Consider the following 20074-nt stretch of genomic DNA (forward strand, 5'->3'; position numbering starts at 1 on the left):
AACCAGAACGTGATAGCATTATCAATCAAAAGAAAAACTTTGATCAGGCTATTTTATTGCAATAAAGGATGTTCAAACGTATAATGTTCCTTTCATAACACTTGATTGTGGCTTGATTTTTCAAATCTGTTCTTCCAAAAGACAACATGCCGCAATGTGTGCTCGCAAGTGATTTATTTGGGCTATTAGCGCTGATGTATCTGGATTAGCTCCACTTTCGTCTTCCAGGTGAAGGGGGGAGGGGGAAATGAGTCATTAATATTTGCACCACGCTACAGTTCTCTTGCAGCATCACAGCTTGCACAGCAGGAAGTAAAAAGGCTCCCTCCCCTTTCCCGCTATTAGACATTCACTGAACAAATACTGCAAATGAGCCCCGCTTCCCCCACAAAATGGTAATAAGCCATAATTGCCTTTAATCTGAATACATTATTTCTAAGAGGGTCCTGTTGCTTTTGTGTGCAATCATAGTGGAGCTTGAGGACTAAAATATATAATAAGAAATTGGTCGGATTTTGGGATGACTCATGAATTAAATTTTGTATGTTGCATAACACAAACTCACTGTACATACAATTAGTGTACATGTTTCTTAATTGTAAATAAAAGGCCTGCAAAATGCACACTGTGACATCAGGAGGTGAACACTTGGTATTCTGAGATTTAAGGTGAAAACTGAGGAGCCACTACTGACAGAGGAGAGATCATTTATATTCCTGTTTCATCAAACCTCTTGCTATTACTCTATGACTTAACTGGTAATGTCATTTAGCCTGTTTGCTGTTTGGCTGAGTATGTTCCCCTCACTTCATTCTGTCACTCCTTTTCTCTAGAGTTAGAGGCGCCATTGTGTGCTTGTGGCCTATTTATGATGAACACTGATTCACCAATTGAGGTTTGTCTTGCTTGTGCAGGGAGCAGGAGAAATATGAATGAATTTGCTCCAGTCCTCCACTTTTTATCTTTTATTTCCCAACTCTCCCAACATCGTTCCTCCTCTCTACATGCTGCCTCGGCTACTTCCAGTCACACTTTTCCAGTGGTGTGTGTGTATGTGTGTGTGTGTATTTGTGCAAAGCTGGATGGGCGGCCAACACTGGCCAGAGGCTCATTTTTGTGGCATGGCCAGTGTGTATCCTGACGGCTTGCAGGCGTCTCGGGGGCCAGCTCCTCCTTCTAGCTCCATTCCCTCAAACCCAAGCCTGTCCAGAGAGGGTTCGCAACCAGCCATTGGCTAGTCATTTCTACGATCACCAGTACAAAAAGCAGTGCTTAGTTTAAAGCATTTATTAAAAATGACAGGGTGGATTTGTGAGTCCTGTTAGGAGGGGGATGAGAAAAAAAACTGGGGGAGGGAAGATCCTGTATCCACAAACTGGAAAGAACATTGAGAGTGGGTTTCACGGCTGGGTTGGCAATGGGAAGTTTTGGACTAACATGTAATGGTATCTCTCTAAAGGTTAAAAATGTCTGCCTGTCTGTCTTCCTCCTTGGCTGCTGATGGTCATATTCTGTATCTATCATGTACAAAGCCTCCAGTTGCCATAGAGACTTGCAATGTTGCCTATTCTGGGACACTGGTTTATTATTTTTATGAAAAGAATAAACCAGCTGGAACTGTCAAACATGCTGAATCAGGACAGAAATCTATATAAATCCCTACCACGGAAGAAAATGTGTAAAACGCTGAGGTCTAAATTCAAAATACAAACACAAGTTATTAATATCCATAACATGTTTCATTAAAGGTGGCTGCCAGGGAGTGGACCGGAAGAGCTGAGATCCATGTCAATAGTTCATGAGGCAAACAAATAAAATAGCACATGGTTTTCAGGAAAGTTCAAGGGTTCAGGACATAGTGAATAGTGAATGGTAGGGGGAGGTATTTGATTTCTTGCTGACACAAGAGGAAAAAGTTGGGGGTTGATGAGCGAGAACATGAGTTAGAGAGAGACAGGGCATGGAGACAGCAGCATCCTCTGCTTCACACCTCATCTTTCTCACAGTATTTAGTTTGTTTACAAGCAGGAGTCAGTGACAGGTTCATTCCTACCGATGCCAGGTAGGAGGCAGCCAGGCTAGACTCTGAAGCCCCACACAGGCCAGCATAACCAACAGTCTGGGATTTCCATGTCTCCTCCTCCACTGACTTCAAACCTTTCTTCTTCCTCTTTGCTGTCTCATTCTCCAGCCCCCCCTTTCCTTTCTGTTTTTGGCATGCCTTCATCTCTCCAAGGGGCTACAGTAACCGTGAAAGAGCAGGACCCACACTGGAGGCCTCTCCATCTCTCCCCCTCTCCCTTCCGTCTAATCGTTTCTGCAGTTTGTGCTGTTTTGGCGTTAGTGTCCGGATGCTGATACCCAAGACAGCAAACCTGACCCCTGCTGACTCCACACTGCCACACACTCCCCAGAAACAACCCCCCCCTACCCTACAGTTAGCCTCAACAACCATCTCCCTCCCAAGCCTGGTGTACCCCCACCCTATTCCCCTCACAACCCCCTTTTTTCCACCTGCTAGCCTCTAGTTTTTTACAGTGTTTGTGCGTACTGAGACATCCGTGAATGGCTCGCTATTCTGGGCATGTGGAACATGGCATCAATGCCGGATAGTGTCCACGAGATTTCCCCTATGTGCACCCGACTACCGTACCATGCTCACTATCCCCTGCTAAAGCATTTAAGCAGGCTGGCTCAGGTGTCTTGCCCAGTAGCAGTCACTGAGTCTGGAGAACATTTTGCTTTGTCACAAAAGGCCAGAACCTTTTTAAGCACTGGCATCTGGTGGTTGGCGCGAGTGATCCAGGGATGGTCTGATGAGACAAGCAAGACTGCATCTTCGTCCACTGCCAGAAAGTGAAATATTTTGCCAAACAACACATCTTCCTTCTCTGCAAACAAATAGGTTGAGAGAGCAACAGAAAAAAAGACTCATACCAAATATGGGGGCCTAAAATATTCTGTGTTTCCCCATAACATGCCTTTCAATCCTTTGAATGAAGAAATACCACAGTCGCTGCAGAGCTACAGCTCTTGTAAATAATCCGAGTCTGGGCGCCACCTCAGAATCCCAGCCTGGTTCCTGGCCTGGTGGGTGCCATGTCAGTTCAGGAGGAGGAGTTTGAGAGCAAGAGCAAGGTGAGGAAAATGAGGGGAGGAGGGAGAGGGGTATCCAAGCCTGCTCTTGCATCATCACTACTTATCACTACCACTACTGAAGACTGCCTGGGTTGGTGTGCAAGGTACACACATAAAGGTTAGGGAACTAGAACAAGTACTCCTTTCTCTTTTACCTGCTCTATTATAACTATTATAAGCGTTGACCTTGTTGTTCACCTACAGATGCATTGCTACAGGAATGTCGCACGAAATGCATTTGCAAAAAAATTAGAAAAGTACAAAAGCTCTAACAAACATGATCAGTGCATTCAAATTAAACATCTTTAACCACTTTAATTAGCTCCATCTTCTTCTTTGCCTTTTTCGGCACTGTACCAGGCATCTTAGCATGGCACCTGTAGATTGCTCTGTGGTACCATTCCTAGGTCAATTTGTGGACATGTGTGGAACCATAAATAAAATACTAATAGAGAAAATAGCTTCATAGTGCTGCTAGAAGTCAAAAACACCACGAGAACTCTTGAGGTTTGGTGCAAATGAAAGAATTCCAGGAGACTGACTACAATGTCTGGGAGTTTTTTTTCCTATTACATGGGATGTGAGGACTTTCAGATCTGGTCCATGACTTCCAAAACAAAGAATGTTTATGGGTTAGACATGGGTCTAGCGGAGTGTGACTATGGAAAACAGGTCCTGGTTTAAACAGGCCTGGCATAATGGAAAGAGAGAGGGAGCACGAGAGCCATGCAGCAAAGGGAAGAAAAGGGATGAGTGACACAGAAGAAGAGAAGCAGCAACACTAAGATTATGTTGCTGGAAGACAGTCAGACTGTACTTTACACTACTGCTCTAAGGCTTCAGTTTGCAAATGTACGGCACACTTGAACTCAATGACACATGCTCTTATCACAGTGGATGTGACACATAAACATACACACTGCCTTCTACCTCCCATCGCATGCAGCTTGAGGAATGAGACTGCAATGACAACTGTGTATAAGTGCTCTGCATTCCACGGGGCTTGCAGCAGCAATCGGAAAGGCCAGACAAATACAGTACATAACACAGGGGTGGGGGGACGGCTAAATGAGCTCTGCGCTTCAAAGGCCAGAAAAGCTAAACTTGACCTACCCCTTGGCCCCAACATGAACACAGCTGCACGGTATTCTGATTCAAACTAAAAAGTACAACATTTTATAAACTCCATATTTGTAAACTAAATAATTCAACATTTGAAGTATTTTACCATAACAGATGTGAACTACCAAATCTACTGAAGCAAAATATGAGAAATATACAGGCAGTATATAGGCCCAAATAAAGGTCTGTTGAGCAAGCCGCTCAGGTGCGTCACTTGAGATACATTTACGGCAGTATCACTGACCGCATATAAAGATGGACCGGTGGGCTGCTATGCAAAAAGAGAAGCCAAAATACACCAGCCCACATGACACAGACCTTAAACTTAACAGACAGACAACCTGTCGCCGAGCGCTGAATGACCTGAGAACGAAAGGTAAACACAAACGAGCCAGAGTGAGCACACCCAGCACCTTTTTCTCTGCAGGCACCTATCATCCAGGTCTATCATGATTGGCCCGTGGACCTGCTTGGCACTGCCACTCTCCCCTACACCACATCCAAAATTCATACTGAGCAGGAATGAGCCGAAAACTGAAGTCAGTTCCATCTTCTGGCAGCTACCAAGGATAAGTAGGTGGATTTGATGAACGCTTTCACTTTAGATCATCTTTTTTTTATGCATCCTGGTAATCCAGTTAATTGTATTAAGCACAAAATTAAGTAAATAGTAACTACATCAAGGTTATACATTGTTGTATCTGTGAATGCATCCTCTATTTGCAAAGAAATAGAGAGCAATTCACCTTTCAAGTGTAATAAGTGGATGCTTAATATTAATATGTATATCATTTTGTGGATTGCTTTAATTACGGTAGTGCAGCACTGCAGCAGCAGTGGTGAGCTGGTCACAGCAGTTTGTCAGCCTCTAGTGGTTACCTGTAAAACCACAACCTCAATAACACACTATTAAAAAACACTGCTGCACTGGAAATGGGCAGTCGGTGAGCCCCAATGACACTAATACACACGACTTTGTTAATATGTTTCTTTTTCTGTAATCAATTAACAGAATGCTCGCTCAGGTTTTTGAAGTTGTCAGAAGTGTCAGGCTTCATGCACCATGAAAGGCTGAAATAGTGGGTTTCTGTTGCCTTTCACACTGTTTAATACATCAGCTCCCATTCATTAAGCATTCATCTTTCACACTCATCCCTCCTTCTGTTTCATACTTCTGTGTCATTGTCCCCGGTGGGTTAGTGTCTCGAAGTTCCATCTGTCAGCACCATCCGGGGGTGGGGGGGGGGGGGGGTGACAGAGCGGATGAGGCCCAGGGGAGAGACATCAAACGTGGGATGCTGGCCTTGGTCCCCCCCCCCCCCCCACCACCACCACCCACCCTCACCCCAACCCTTCATCCCATCTCTATTTGAGTTGCTGGCCTCTCCATCTGTCTGCGCATGATTTGGAGCTGGCTGTCGCAGGACAGAAAGAAAGACCCTCCATCAATGACAAATGACAATCTCAGAATAAACACACACAAGCGAGGGAGGGGAGGAGAAAAAGAGCTGAATCACTCTTTCATCATCCATCAGCCTCTGTTGGTCTTCTCATTAACCTCTGGTCCCTGCCCCTGACTCTCTTCTGGTGCATGTCACTCATTTTCCTTCTTTTCACTCATTCTCCCACTTTTGTAATAATATAAGGCAATTTGTCCTTTTGCAACAGGACTGAGAATTTTAACACATTTTTATGGATCTGTGCCTGTTTACAACAGCGCAACGTGCATGCATTTAAAAGCTACAGACACAAATACTACCAGCAGAACAAATTATGAGTGCATACCAAAAGTACGCCGACTCACACTCTACTCTAGCTCTCAGCACCAGCTAAAACCTGCAGCCAACATGCCGAGCCCCCCTGATCCCAGCGCCGGCTCAACCAAACATACACATGACAGATGCCTCCTCTGCTGCAGCGCAGGCATTCAGAGCATCTCCTCCGACACCAAAGGCATATTCCTTTTATAACCAGCAGGGATTAGGGCCCACTGGAGGAAGCTAGCATGTGCACCGGCCTTAGGCGGCTTGCAGATAAAAAAGCATCTCAAATTGAATCAATAACCACCAGCCGCCAACTAATCCTGGCTAGCCCCCATAAACACCACTACAGCAGTTCCCCCACAAACCCCTGCCAATGCCTTAGTCCAGCTCCACCACACCCAAGCTCCAGACCCCTTCATCTTTTTATAACTGCACCCCAGGGCCATGCAGGGGTGCTCAGGTGAGGGCTTTCAGGCAGTGGCAGGGTGAGCTGTATAAGGGGATGAAGGGGTACACTCATTCACCCAGGTAATCCATCAGCAGACAGGCCAGCTTTGGACTGCACGGCGACTGGCAGTCGGAGAAAAGAGGACAGCTGATGTGGGTCGAGCCCTTCCACATCACGCCAGACGGGATAAAGAGATATAAGCTCCCCCATGCTCACTTCTCCCCCTTGTGCCCCCAACCATAGACCCATGCCATCCCAAAGCTTTCATCTTCTAACCCAGTGGGTGCTAAAGCAAACTTTCCACTTTGGCTCTCCTGGGTCTGGGTATTGTGGAATAGCAGAGAGACCTGTTCTCTCAAAGACAGGGTGTCACACCCCTTGCCTGATGGATTCAGACAAGGGGTGTGGTGGATTCAGAGACCAGTGTCAGCTTAGCAGCATCAATAGGAGGCATGAGGATCCATCCTACGTGATGACTGTATAAAACCCACATCGCATGCTGCTGATTCACAGTGCTCTTGAGGAAGAGTTTGGATATTACAGTTGACACGGCTAGGATAGGTTAGCAGAGTATTACGAAGTCTTGTAATAAAGCACTGCAAACCAACAGTCCCTAATGCCATTTCTTGGTGTGTGTAAAGTGAAGACAGATATGAAAACATCAACAACAACTTTTTTTCAGCATAATCAAGTTGTCATCTGGTTTCAAGGCTTCACGAAAATACCACACAGCTGTCTTCTGTCTCTTCTCTAAATGAATATCATTTTCCTTCTTTAAATTTTTAGGTTCGGATAGAAGATGCAAGCTGAGATGAGGATCAAGCCGTGGAGTGGTGGGATTTCCAAGCTGTCAGGAAAACTGAGCAAATCCTATCCCCAGGCCACTGGCTCCACACAGGAATGTGAGTCGTCCACTTTAATTGTGCTTTTCTCCCTATCCACATCTCGCAAAATCAAATTTCCCTTTTCCCACTTGTGGATTCCCTCAAGAGCTTGAACATCTTTTAAATACAAATCAAGGCCACATATAAAAGTCACAGTGAGCTTAAAAAAAGGAGGCTTCGACGGTTAGATAACAGAAAGCTTCAAAGTCAAAAGGACTCTAAGAGACAGCCGGACAGTAAATCAGGGAGACACTTCAAAGTAAGCTATGAAGACAGCCATGTAGATAGATGAATGGCAGAGCAAAGAGTCAGAGGATCATGGAACAATTTACGACAGCAGACAAAAACAAACAAATATTGCCATGAAAGAACAAAACTGACAAACAATAATCTTTGTAAACAAAGCAGACAAAATATGACCAATGGTCTCACACATACACACAGCTGTTGTTAGCAGCCAGCCAGGCAGGCTGTCAGAAAGGCAGACAGACAAATAGACTGAGAGATTGCCATGTGAAAGACAAAGGAGGGTACAGTAGTGGGTAGCAGCAGCCAAGGGAGACTTCATTAGTGAGGTCAGTGCCCCAGGGTACTTAGTGTAACACTGGAGGCCTATGCACCCGCCCCCCCCCCGGCCCTATGCCGAGGTGGATATTGCATCTTTGTGATAACATCTCCCTACATAGGAGGGGGCCCCAGCATCACAGTATAAAGACCCCTGTTTTCGGCAAGTTTGAAATAAAGCTTTGTTCCCCCAAGGCCTTGGTCCCCTCCACCCCCCACCACCACCACCTTCTCCTCCTACTCTTTCCTCTTGGGTGGGCCAGAGACTTTCCAAAAAACTGAGCAACTTGTGTCTAGGGATAGACCCCCCTCACCACCATCATCACCACCACCACCGCCACCACCCCTCTTCTGCACATATACACAAACACGCAAAAACACACTCACACATGCACGTATACAAGCACGTGCACACTTACACACACATATCTTCCACCACCCTCAAACCCCTGATCCAGACAGTGGCGTCCCCTGGCTTTTGGCCACGTCTGTGTGGAGCAGTCGGTAAGAGAGGTGGAGATCCTAGGCTGCAGGGGGAACAGCTCCAGGAGGGGCCTTGGTGGGCTCATCTCACCCCAGGGAGAGTCAGGGGCCCACAGAGGTGTGTGTGTGTGTGTGTGCCTGTATGTGAAGGCCTGAGGGGGTCTAGTCCTGGTCAAAGGTGCCTGGCTGCCTGGGCACTCCAGGGAGCTCCAGAGACAGGCAACCTTTACATGGAGCCTTCCTCAGTACAGATATCCACAGTCAGTTACATACAGTTTACTGTAAAAGCTCTGACCACTCATCAATAGCCACACTCAGACACGCAGACAATAATAGCAACATTCATGAATCAGCACATTAATTTTTATCAACAAATACACAGACTAACAAATCACAAAGTGAAAGTCAGAGAAGGAGGATGTATGTTAATTTGTCCATTCCTGACACGTGAAGTGTTTGACAAGGTCTTACTGTAGGATGGACAGTATAAATATCCCTGTTGTGATGCTGAGATGGGTTGCCAGGTAGGAAAGACATGCACACCGCCCATTTATACCCACTTCAGCTGGTGGATTTATAGGACCCTTAAAACGGATCAATCATTTTCCACTCCCAGGTCTCTACACCTCTCATCCACTCTCTCTTCACCTTCCTTTTTGATTCTACAGTCACTGTGCATATGCAGAAGGGGTCGGCAGGGTTGTGTTAGTGCATTTTGCGTGTAATGCAGCTGTGTGTGTGTGCACATACATGTAGCACTGATTGCGCGTGTGTGTATGAGCACAGCAGCATGTGCTTAGTGGCTCAGTCAACTACCAACACGGGGTGCTTTTCATGTTCATTATCACTTGTTTTATAGTGGAATATTTAAGTCAGGGGGCCTTGGCATGGCTACGGCTATAGTTAGAGAACAAAGGAAAGCGCTGGGGGTGTCAGGAGGGTGTGGCATGCCGGAGCACAGCATAGAGCTTTTCAGTAAGTGTTGCACCCCACACTTCATGGAAAGCCAGGGGGGCTGGCCAGGCCAGCCGTGCAGGCAGACGGAGCTAAATTCAACTCATTCCCGTATTAATGGGAGCTTATGTGCCATTCCACCTCACTGAAGAGGGCATTAGCCAGAGCCAGACAGCCAGGATACACCTCAAAATATCTCCTCTCTCTGGCCTACTCTGTCTCTCTTGCATTGTGTATTTTTTTTTGTCTACATGTGTTTGGCAGTACAGCTGGTTAAGGCTGTAGTGTTTTGTGTCATTGTAGGTCTACAATGTAAAACCAATATAAAGCTGTGTCACATTGGATCAGTTTCACTTATAATAACTTGATTGATCACCAATTACAACAAGCTCATTGCTAGTTTGGACCTGTGTGACATTTTTTTTGTCTGCAATGCCCTTTACAATAACTAAGCTCAGATAGGAATGTCACTCTGCTGATTTGCGCCTTCTACTGTATGTGGCACATTGGATTGTTATAATATGACTATTATATGTATGTGCTTATGAAAGCGGAGGATCTGTCTCAGTAGAGCAGAGCCCTTTCTGCTAAATCTAACAAACTGATGGCTATAAGCAGTCAAAAAACTATAGTGTCTTCTACTGCTAAAAAAGACACTGTAGTTTTTGACCGTACATAATCATATCACATAAAGTTTTACAGTAGAGTGACGTAAGAGTCCCGGCACATATAACCTGGGGCAGCAAGTAAAGGATGCCCTAAATGATTTCTGTAAGAGTTAAGATAAAAGAGAATGGTAAAACAAAGGAAACTAATCATCAATCCATAAAACATGTCGTGGACAGTCAATACGACCAAAACTTCACCTTCTTGTCCACAACGTTTAGAAGCGTATTGTTCTATTTTAGACTTTAGCAGATTCCTATGTATCCTAAAGATTTGGCACAGGTTGGTGTGTCTACGTGTGTGTTCAAAGTAATACAATATGCACATGGAAAGACATTCATCGTGTAACAGGGCATTTTGTGCATGTGTGTGTGTGTGTGTGTGTGCTATGCTATGGAGTGAGCTGAAGAGTTATTAGTTGGCAGGGATAATTGGACTCTATGTAGGTGGCATGACCCAGCTGTCTGCAGCAGGAAGGCCCAGAGCTGAGCGTGACCTCAACTGCTGACCTTACAAATGCAATACAGTGACCTTTGACCCTCCCCACATTAAAGAGACAGTGTTGTCTTTCTGCAGTCAGCCAGCAAATTAGAGTGCGAGGGGCCAACGACTCTTCTCCCATTCTGTTTGTTCAGACTGGTGTTGCATCCTGTTGTATTGTCATTAAATTGCAACAAGGAATATGACTGGGGTTGCTTGTGATTGTGCTTGTCATTTTTAACATTCCTTTTCATAACTGTCCTTGTCTACTATTATATAGTAAAATGCTGTAATGTAGGAATTTTTAATATGGAATGGAATCACTACTAAAATCAGTATGTGTCAAAAGTGCATGGAGAATGCAGAAGAAATGTTAAACAAAAAAACCAAAACAATGTTATTTAGTGTTACACACAAAAAACCATGAGTGTTTCTCAAGGACCAAACTAAGTGTGGCATCAACAACTTTGATTCCACTGCCAGTCTCAGCAGTGCTTGCACACACACACACACACAGGAGGATACACTTACGAAGTGTATGAACATCTTGCATTTATGGTACAGTCTGTCAGGATATCACCACTTGTTCCTCTGTTCATCAGTCACCAAGAGGGCAGGTAGGCCTCTCTTGGGGGCCATTAGAGGAAAGATATCTGTCAAGATGGAAGCAGTGCACCCTTAGGCCGCCACTGAACGACAAGTGTGTCTCTTTTGCCTGCCCTCCTGTATCACAATGCTGCTGCTGAGTGACTGGAAAGCCCTAATGGACGCAGGTATCTGCTGTTACTCTGATGTTTTGTAAAAGCCCTCGGCAAAGAAAAAAATAAAGGGAGTGTATGTGTGCAGGTTTAATGTAACGTATATGAAGGAACTCCTTTGATGGGGTCTTATTCATTGGTGTAAAGAAAACTATAAGGACTAATAAGGACATGTGTAGGTGCCTCTGTGTGTGTGTGTTTGTGCATGTCCAACATAGTGTAGATGTGTGTTAGGTCATTAGTACAAGTTTAAAGGCTCTGCATCCCCGCTGAAATCTGCAATAAACCAGAGAACTCAAAAAAGGGGTGGTGTGTGTGTGTGTGTGTGTTCACCACTCAATAACATTGAGTGGTGAAGTGTCTTGTGAAGAGTGAAGAGTTTAAAAATCGAGGCAACTAATTATGCACAAAAATCAATAGAAAACATAATTTCCACTCAGAAAGAACTAAGTTGTCCTACAGTGTCTCACATGAACACTCACATGGACCACCCTGATTCAGCCCACCCCATCTTTCATTTCACAACCCAAATCCTTCTTTCCTCTTCTCTTCATCCTCTCCATATCCTCCCTCATCCTCATGCTCCTCTCTTTCTCGCATGGCATTTTCTCCTCTCATTCACTCACCACCACCACCTCCTCCTCCTCCTCTGCCTGTTGTCTTTTCTTGTTTACCACTCTCATCCACCTGGCCTCTTGACCTGCATGCTGTCTGCAGACTCAATCAGCTATTGCCTAGCAACCCAACAGCATATCGACCACAATATTAAATTAATGTTTTCTCATTTCCACATTTGGATTACATGACATGAGTGTTTTCAAGGTTGATCTTAAGATTACATTACACTGGTTGCACCATTCTGATTCACCTAAAGGGGATGGACCAGGCCTATACTCAAAAATCTTACAATATTGGTGCTGAGAGACCGTGATAAATCTGCTGTTGGTCTGATCGCCTCAAAAGTTTTACAGAAGTCTGCATCATGAAGAGCTGGTGTAAAGTGTGGACAAAGTGAGCAGAGGTCATGAGGATAATAGAGGAAAAGTTGGCAGAGAAATAAAAAAGGTAAGCACAAAAATAAAGTGAGATGAGGTGGTGGAAATGAAAAGACATTGAGGGATTGAAGAATTGACAGATTAAAGATGGCTCGGCTCTATTGTTTCAGGCTAATTTCATGGGATCAAACCAAAGCACAGCTCCAGACACAGACGGAGCGGCAGCAATCTGCTGGGAAATCTCCCCTCTAATTGGCCCCATGGAAAAAGGCCACTGCCTGCACACTGCAACGTGCTCGCGGTTGCCTTACCTCCCTGCATAACCGCCTGTTGGAGCAGCTATAGGCCTGCCAATCAATCACTACATTGACAGCTCGCTGTGGCTAACAAGAAGGCACACTGGGCTAACAGTAAGTGATTATTTTATGTTGCTGCTGGAACACTGTGTGTCATTTTTAAATAGAAAACGCAAGCAATAAACAGGGCTTTCACTGTCAATCTGTCAGCTATTCTGAAGGATGAAAACACTGCCAGACTTCAGGACAAGGAGTGAACAGTTGACAGGGATTGACTGTGTGTGTTTGTGCATTTGTGTGTGTGTACGTGTGCGACAACATGGGAGAGTGAGAGGATTTGTTTTGAAATGCTTTATATTGAAAGAGCGCAGCAGCTGAAGTAGGAGAGAACAGACAACTCCATACAATGGGTTTACAAGTGTCTTTGTCCAACTTCCACCTGCCCATCTATACATCAGAGGTTGTCATTGCTGTGCCCTCTGTCAGCCGCATTCTATGTGATGAGGCAATGGCTGAAGAATCTGCAAGGATTGTAGCAAACGGTGGTTTATATACCTGTAAATGTGCGTTCAGACAGTATTTTTAGTGTATGGGTGAGAAAAACAAACACTGTCTCACAACCAAGAACCCGCCATCGCCTCATTCTGCCACATCAACCCAGAGCTGTCCAGTCCAAACGACAGCAGAAGGAGGTGAAAATTCACCACAGGGAAAAGTTAAATGACAAGCTGACATACAGACAGCCTGCTCAGGCCCGATAGCATGGCCGCAGTCCTGTTTTGGATGACTCATTGTTTCCATAGCCTTTCATATGCTCTGAATTTGGAAGAGACAAAGGACAAAACCGTCCTTCCTAACAGTTCTTTAGCAGACACCCTTTCTTCTTCAGCATCCTCCTGTTTGGACAACAGTTGTTGGTATGTGCAAGACACCTGGTTGTGGTTGTGTGCATCTTGATACATGTTGGTGTTGCAATAACTTATCCTCTATCAATGAGGAAATATAAAAATAGAAAAGTTTTGATCAGATCTGTCAAATGCAGCAGTTATACTACATGCACAGTCCTCCCACATATTTTCTCAGCTCACTGAAGCTGTGTCTTGTTACTATTTTGGCAGCAGGCTCATTTTTGCCTGGTATCAGTACCTACCTTGTTAATAGTGAGGCTCAGGTAGCTCTGTTATCAGATCACAAAAAACTCTTCCAGTCTGCCTGACATACATTTCATTGCCACATGTCACTTATCTGTCTATGCCAAGAGGATGCTGTATATGTGGGATCAAATCTTAGGCTATTCAACGTATAATAATAGTACAAAAAAAAACATACATGGCTTCTGTCTTATTTGAAAGAGAGATGAGCAGCTGAAGTAAAAAGCAGGACAAGGAGCTTGCTACAGCCAATAAGAAGGAGCTTTCCAAGTATACCTCAGTGTGCATGTGAATGTGTGTGTAATGATGCGTGTGTCCCTGGTGACAGGCACTCTTAGTGACTTACAGTACGTGTATGTGTGTGTTATGAGAGTACATGGGAGATGGGAGGAGAGGAGAAGGAGGGGTAAGCCCTTCTAAATATGCATCTTAATGGCCGCTCTGTTCCCACCATTCACACCAAGTGATGGAGAGAGTGAAGCAGGGGATGATGAGGAGAAGTGGTGCTGTTTTCAAGTAGGGCCGCCGAGACGGGAAGGGGGGGCAGAAAAGACAGAATGGTGTAAGCAAACGTCAACAAGAGACAAGCTAAGTGAGGAGCCGTCATACCTGACTCCTTCAACCGTGGCCCCATTTCATAGTGAGACATACACACACAGGCCTCAGCACCAGTACAGGAGCAGAGTGGAGAACTAGCCTCCTCAGGCAGTAGCTGTTTGTCGCTAAATGAAGGCCGGCATTCTTTGGTTTCCCAGGGAGCTGGGTGCCTGCCAGTCCCCCGGCCACTGAGTGCCATTTTATTAAGAACAAAATGGAGCCCCTATGAAAGGAGCCCAGCACTGAGCCTGCACAGGTCTCACTGAGCTGAGCCCCGGCATAAACAAACACCACCTTAAAGAGACAGGCTTGTAGAAAATAAGGGACGGCAGGGCCCCCTCAAGAGCCCTCTAAGAGAGATACAAACAAGCCAGGGAGGGGCAGCAGCCATTGTTGGTGATCAGGAATCAGGAAATTGTGTCAGCAGTACTAGTGTTTTCTCAAGATGACACTGTGTGGTACACCTGCTTTTTAATGCCAGTGATGTGGGAGCAATAAGGTCACACAAACAGATCAAAAAGTTTTGTTCATGTTTACTGTGTAAGACAGTTTCTGTCCTGCACAACAGTCTTGGTAGTTTATATCAAACAAACAAAAAATAATAGTCTGAGTGGTTTGAGCTACATTAACTCAGATAACCACAGAAATGATCTCAGAAAAAGTCAGAAGTCAACACATTGGGTTCCACTCCTGTCAGCCATAAACAGAAATGTGAGGCTGCAGTGGGAACAGGCTCACCAAAACTGCTGCTACGGTCAGAATTTGGCATCAACAACATGAATCCATGGACTCAGCCTACCTTGTGTCAATATATACTTACACGCAGGTATTGCACCTATACTGTTGACACAAGGCACGTTGGCTCCTGGATTTACACTGATGCTAAAGAAGATGCTTGGTAAAATAATGCCATGAATAGTTTTTATTTACTCCTAAACTGCCGTGAACGTTTGTATGAACGTCCCTAAAAATCAAACAAGGCTGGTCTTTTTCTGTAAGATATCCATCTCTTCTTCCTCCTCCTCCTTCTCCTCTGATCCTGTCTCATTTCATGATACACACCATATTTCATTCGCAGAGGTTTTGGACTCTCTTTAGAGGAGATATTTGTTTGAGATTAGTATACAAATGTTCTGTATATGTGTGGTGCCAAATGTCAAATTCACTGTGTAACCAGGAGGGGTCAGTAGCAGAGTTTCTGCTGAGGCTCACTGTCAATGTATATGTGTGTGTGTGAGAGAGAGAAAATCTCTGGCTTGTGGATACAAGCACACAAGAGTATGTGTTTTTTTATACAATGTGTGCATAGATATATGTCTGTGTCTCTGATGTCCTGTCAGTTAGATAAGCTCTGCTCTTACTGTGTGATCTTAAGATGATAACACACACATACACACATACACACACTCACACACCAGCAGCCAGCTGACATCCATCTAAAATAACCGAAACCATTTACAGTTCTGATTGTAAATGATGCTATATGAATAATATTCAGTCTTGAGTCTAAAATAACACGGTTATTCCCTCCTGAGTTCACTAGCTAAGATCTGGCCTGGTTTAGTAAATTACAGAAGCAGACAGTAGGTAAAAACTTGAGCATTGAAGACTTAAAAAAAATGAAAATGAAATGCTGAAACATTTTGATATCTTTGCTAAAAGAAATCACAGGTAACCATTGACTGATGTAAGATGCTTCCCAGCATCTTTGTAGTTTCCCGCACTGATACCAAAATAAAGTGCAGTGCAACAGATAAAAGCACAGGTGGAAAGGCTGAAGTTGATCGTTGTAAGTTGTCTCAGCTGGGCAGCACCGGAGCATCAAAAAACTACTCTGATACAAAATAACACATACAGTAGGCGGCGGGTTATTTTGAGGCTCACAGACATGAGGCAGTGGTGCTGCTACTGAAGTTGTGTATTATATTGTGGATTTTTTTTATTTTACTGGATGACAGAACTTATTTATTTACTGAAACAAGACAATCATACAATAAAGGGAATATATTTTTCTTATAATTGTGGTTAGAGCAATGCTTCCACAAGTTAAAAAAATGTTGATGCTTCTTTAATAAATATTTAAAATATAAAACATTATCTGCATTTATTTATTTTAATGCTAAAAAAGAATGATGTGCTCACATGTAATAATTTCCAATGAAACATGTGTTCCCAGGAAGCTGCCTATCAGTGCGCCCCTTCTTTTTTGCTCTTTTCTCAATCACAGACACACGATAAAAACACACACACAAAGTATGATGGGACCAAAGCCAACATCTGTCTTTGATATTATTTAACTAACCGCTTATTGTGGGAGCCCACCAGCACCACGGATGGCGTCTAGCGCTGTGTGTGTGTGTTAATCTATGAGTGCGCTTCGGCGTCCGCTCAGACACTTTGGCAGGCCGCCGTTATGTTGTTACCATCGTTCCAGCATTGAGCTGTATGCTTGTGTGTGTGTGTGTGTGCGTTTGTTCAGTATGTGTGTCTGCATTTCTGAGAATGTGACTGCATACCAGTGCGCAACGTGTGTTTCCACAGACATGTGAGAACAGTGTGAGTGTGTGCGGTGGCTATCCCCCCCCCCTACACAGTGAAAGCCGCAGCCTCAAACCACATCAGAGAGTGTGTGGGAGACAGAATGACAAGGCCAGGAACCAGCCAGCGTCTGCCTGTAGCCACACACAGACACGCACATATTCATACTTACACATTTGTCACACTTACCCATCTACCTATTGACACATACTGTCCCGTGTGCTCTCTCTCTCTCACTCTCCTTAACACACACAAATTTAACACCAACCATCATTACACCACAAGTCCCGTCCAGCGGTCACCATTTAGGCCAAGGATGCCGTATGCAGCAGAGATGTTTGTGTTTGCATACTTTCTCACAGACAGACATTGACGAAGGACAGAGCGCAAAATAGGCTTTCTGCATTGGATTGGTTTTAGTATTTTGACGTGGCGGAACTGTCACTCACTGGTGTGTGTGTGTGTGGTATAAATAAAAATATTTGAATTATTTCCACCTTGCTGGGGACAGAAATAAATGGTACACAAGCAATAAATAGGCTAACAAAAGCACTGAAAACAGACAGACATGCGTACAGCAAACACAGATACATACACACAGAGAAAACATGCAGTCATTCATATTAATGAATGATCTGATTAGCATATATTGGCAGAACAGAGATGGGTGTGATTGTCTTACAAACACAAACACACTGCTATTGCCAGCCAAAGGCCATTCATGCAATTTCTCACGCTGACACACACACACACACACACTGACAAAGACACAGCGCAAGTGTAGGTCATCCATGGGTGAGTGAAAGCTAGAAGCAGTGTTTTTCCTTGCGGTGGACACACATCAATTTCAAGGAAATTGCTCGCCCCATTATTGGAAAGTGTTACCGGAATGTCAATTAAGGGGGAAGTTTTTAACCTCGCACCACACAAATAAACAGTGCACCCCACTCCCCCTTATTAAAGGCGGTGTCAGCGCAGACAGAGAGTCTGGACGGGGTAGAGGGGAGGGAAGGATGAAGGGTGAGAGAGAGGCAGGGATGGAGGAAGGGAGGCCCGGGGAAAGGGAGAAGAGGAGACAGGAGATTTGGTGCTCTCAAAAGAAATGCTTTTGGCCCCTCTTTTGTAGCCGGAGGGCCCTAGACCCTGAGAACCACACAAACGCTGGGTTCTGGCCCTGGCTCAGGCCTACTTTAGGTTAACCTCAACAGGCAGGGATCTGTTTGACAGCTGGTTGGATCCTGTAGGTGCAACTGCAGCGGACCGATTAGGGGAAGGTCAATGGAGAGTGGGGCAGTGCGTGGAGAAAGAGGAGGCCACAGAGATAGAGGCAGGACAGCAGGGCAGATGGCAATGAGAAGTGAGAGATGTAAGTGTGGTACATATGATGAGTGTGGAGAAGAAGATTGTTTTGAATGGATGTGATGTAGATAAAGGGGGAAATAGTTTGTTTTGTATAGAAATACTTTAAAAAATGAAGTACAGTAAAAAAACATAGAGAAACAGCTGACCTTTAAAGATAACCTCAAACAGGAGATGCTATGAAACCAAGAGAGACTGAGAACAGAAAGATCTATCAGACAGAAATATGGGAGTGTCGAACAAAGCTCTCTGATGACCTATTTAGACTTTACCATCCTCTGTTTTCTGTCAGTGTGCAGCTGCAGGGAGCCACGTTTAGATTGGGGTCAGGAGAACAACAATATCACACAGAACCAGGACGGTCTCACAACTGGTCCAGGCCCCACAGCCACACCTGACCTGAACAATCCAGAAGGCATACCAGCAAATAATGATCCTAAATATGAACAGAGGGGGCGACAAAGATTTGAGAATGATAATAAATAAATAATAGGAGCAGCAGCGGATCTGAGAGCAGCCATCAGGTACCCTCTGCAGATGCTTTATTGAACAGAGCCTCCAAATCTGGTTGGAGTGTGCTCAGATGGCTCCAGGGGGTCTAAGTCTTGCAAGCTCATAGGCATGTGAAATGCCTTCACATAGCCAGTGTGTGGGCCTCTGTTTGGAAAAGGGCTTGCCAAGAGCCCCATCACCATAACAGACGAACAGCTGCTGAGAGGCTGCGTGTTCCATATAGCTTGCTAGAACACAGACGATGCCATTTCTCCTCCTGCTCTGGATGGAAAAGGTACTAAAGGGAGTGACACATCCTGTTGTAATAATAAACAAGCTAAATTATGTTTTACCATCCACTAAGTGCAACTACAAACAACGTACCTAAATGTCAAGCTGAATTAAGAAGAAATGCAAAATACTGCACAGTACTAGATGGTTTCCATTTGCTGTCATAGTGCAGCAATACATATGCAGTGTACTCAGCATTGGAGGTGTTGGAAGAGCATACAGTATTCTGTGATGCTTAAACTTCTGACTAAGACCATAAATGGGGTCCTGAGTGATCGATGGGGGTGATCACCTGACCCTGTAGCCATAGAAATCAAGATCCTACTGGAGGATCAAGGCAAGAGTAGACTAGATGTCCAAGTAAGTCCCATGCAGCCTCTAACAGGGTGAAAGCACTTGAAGAGCTAGCAGTACAGAGTGTAATTCCACTGCCCCCAGAACATCCTGTGGTTAAGAAGTCTGATTTCTTACTTGAAACAGTCAACATGGAGAATTTAAGTGGGCACATAGGACAAGAAAAAAGACCAACAGCAGAGGAAAGAAAAAGAAAAGAGAGGAGAGATTATTATACATCATCATTAGTGAACTACTGACTCCGCGTAATCCTCTGCAAGAGCTCCCATGTCAATAAAAAACAACTCCAGTCCTGACGACATGAAGGGAGAAAAGATGTGAAAAGTGAAGAGAAAGGGAGGGTGATGGAGAGCGAGCGATGAGGAGAAAATTCAGATTCTACATAGTTAATGAACACCATTTCACTGGTTACCATCAGCAACCAAAGTGGCTGCAGAAAACATTCCCATGCCATTCTTGGTCTGTTTTGGGTGAGTGTGTGTGTCAAAGAGAGGTCTGACTGAACAAGCACATTCAAATGAGCTGTTATTTTTTTTGTTCCTGTTTTTTTTGCTAAATAATCAGAGTGTGGTTCTCAACTTTAGCCAAACTTCTATCCATCAAACTCTTTCAGAAACACAGGGAGGAACAGACACAGAGTGGGAGGGGATGACTACAAATGGTGATGAATCATGTGCGATGATGTGTGAAGTGGAGTAAGAGCATTTGAGTGTGTACAAAACTGTAACCAATCTAACCATA

General features: G+C 44.5%; 1 protein-coding gene across 1 annotated transcript in view; it reads right to left on the minus strand.

Moving 5' to 3' along the window:
- Positions 1-1840: 1840 nt before the first annotated feature.
- LOC114451635 (uncharacterized) overlaps positions 1841-20074 on the minus strand; it is a 47740-nt gene continuing 29506 nt past the window's right edge. Inside the window, exons 5-6 of the mRNA XM_028430405.1 lie at positions 2054-2239; positions 1841-1897 (exon numbers count right to left, since the gene is read on the minus strand). Of these exons, the coding sequence (XP_028286206.1) occupies positions 1841-1897; positions 2054-2239 (243 nt within the window). The remainder of the gene's footprint in view (positions 1898-2053; positions 2240-20074) is intronic.

This window comes from Parambassis ranga, chromosome 19, assembly GCF_900634625.1.
Source record: "Parambassis ranga chromosome 19, fParRan2.1, whole genome shotgun sequence".
NCBI lineage: Eukaryota > Metazoa > Chordata > Actinopteri > Ambassidae > Parambassis > Parambassis ranga.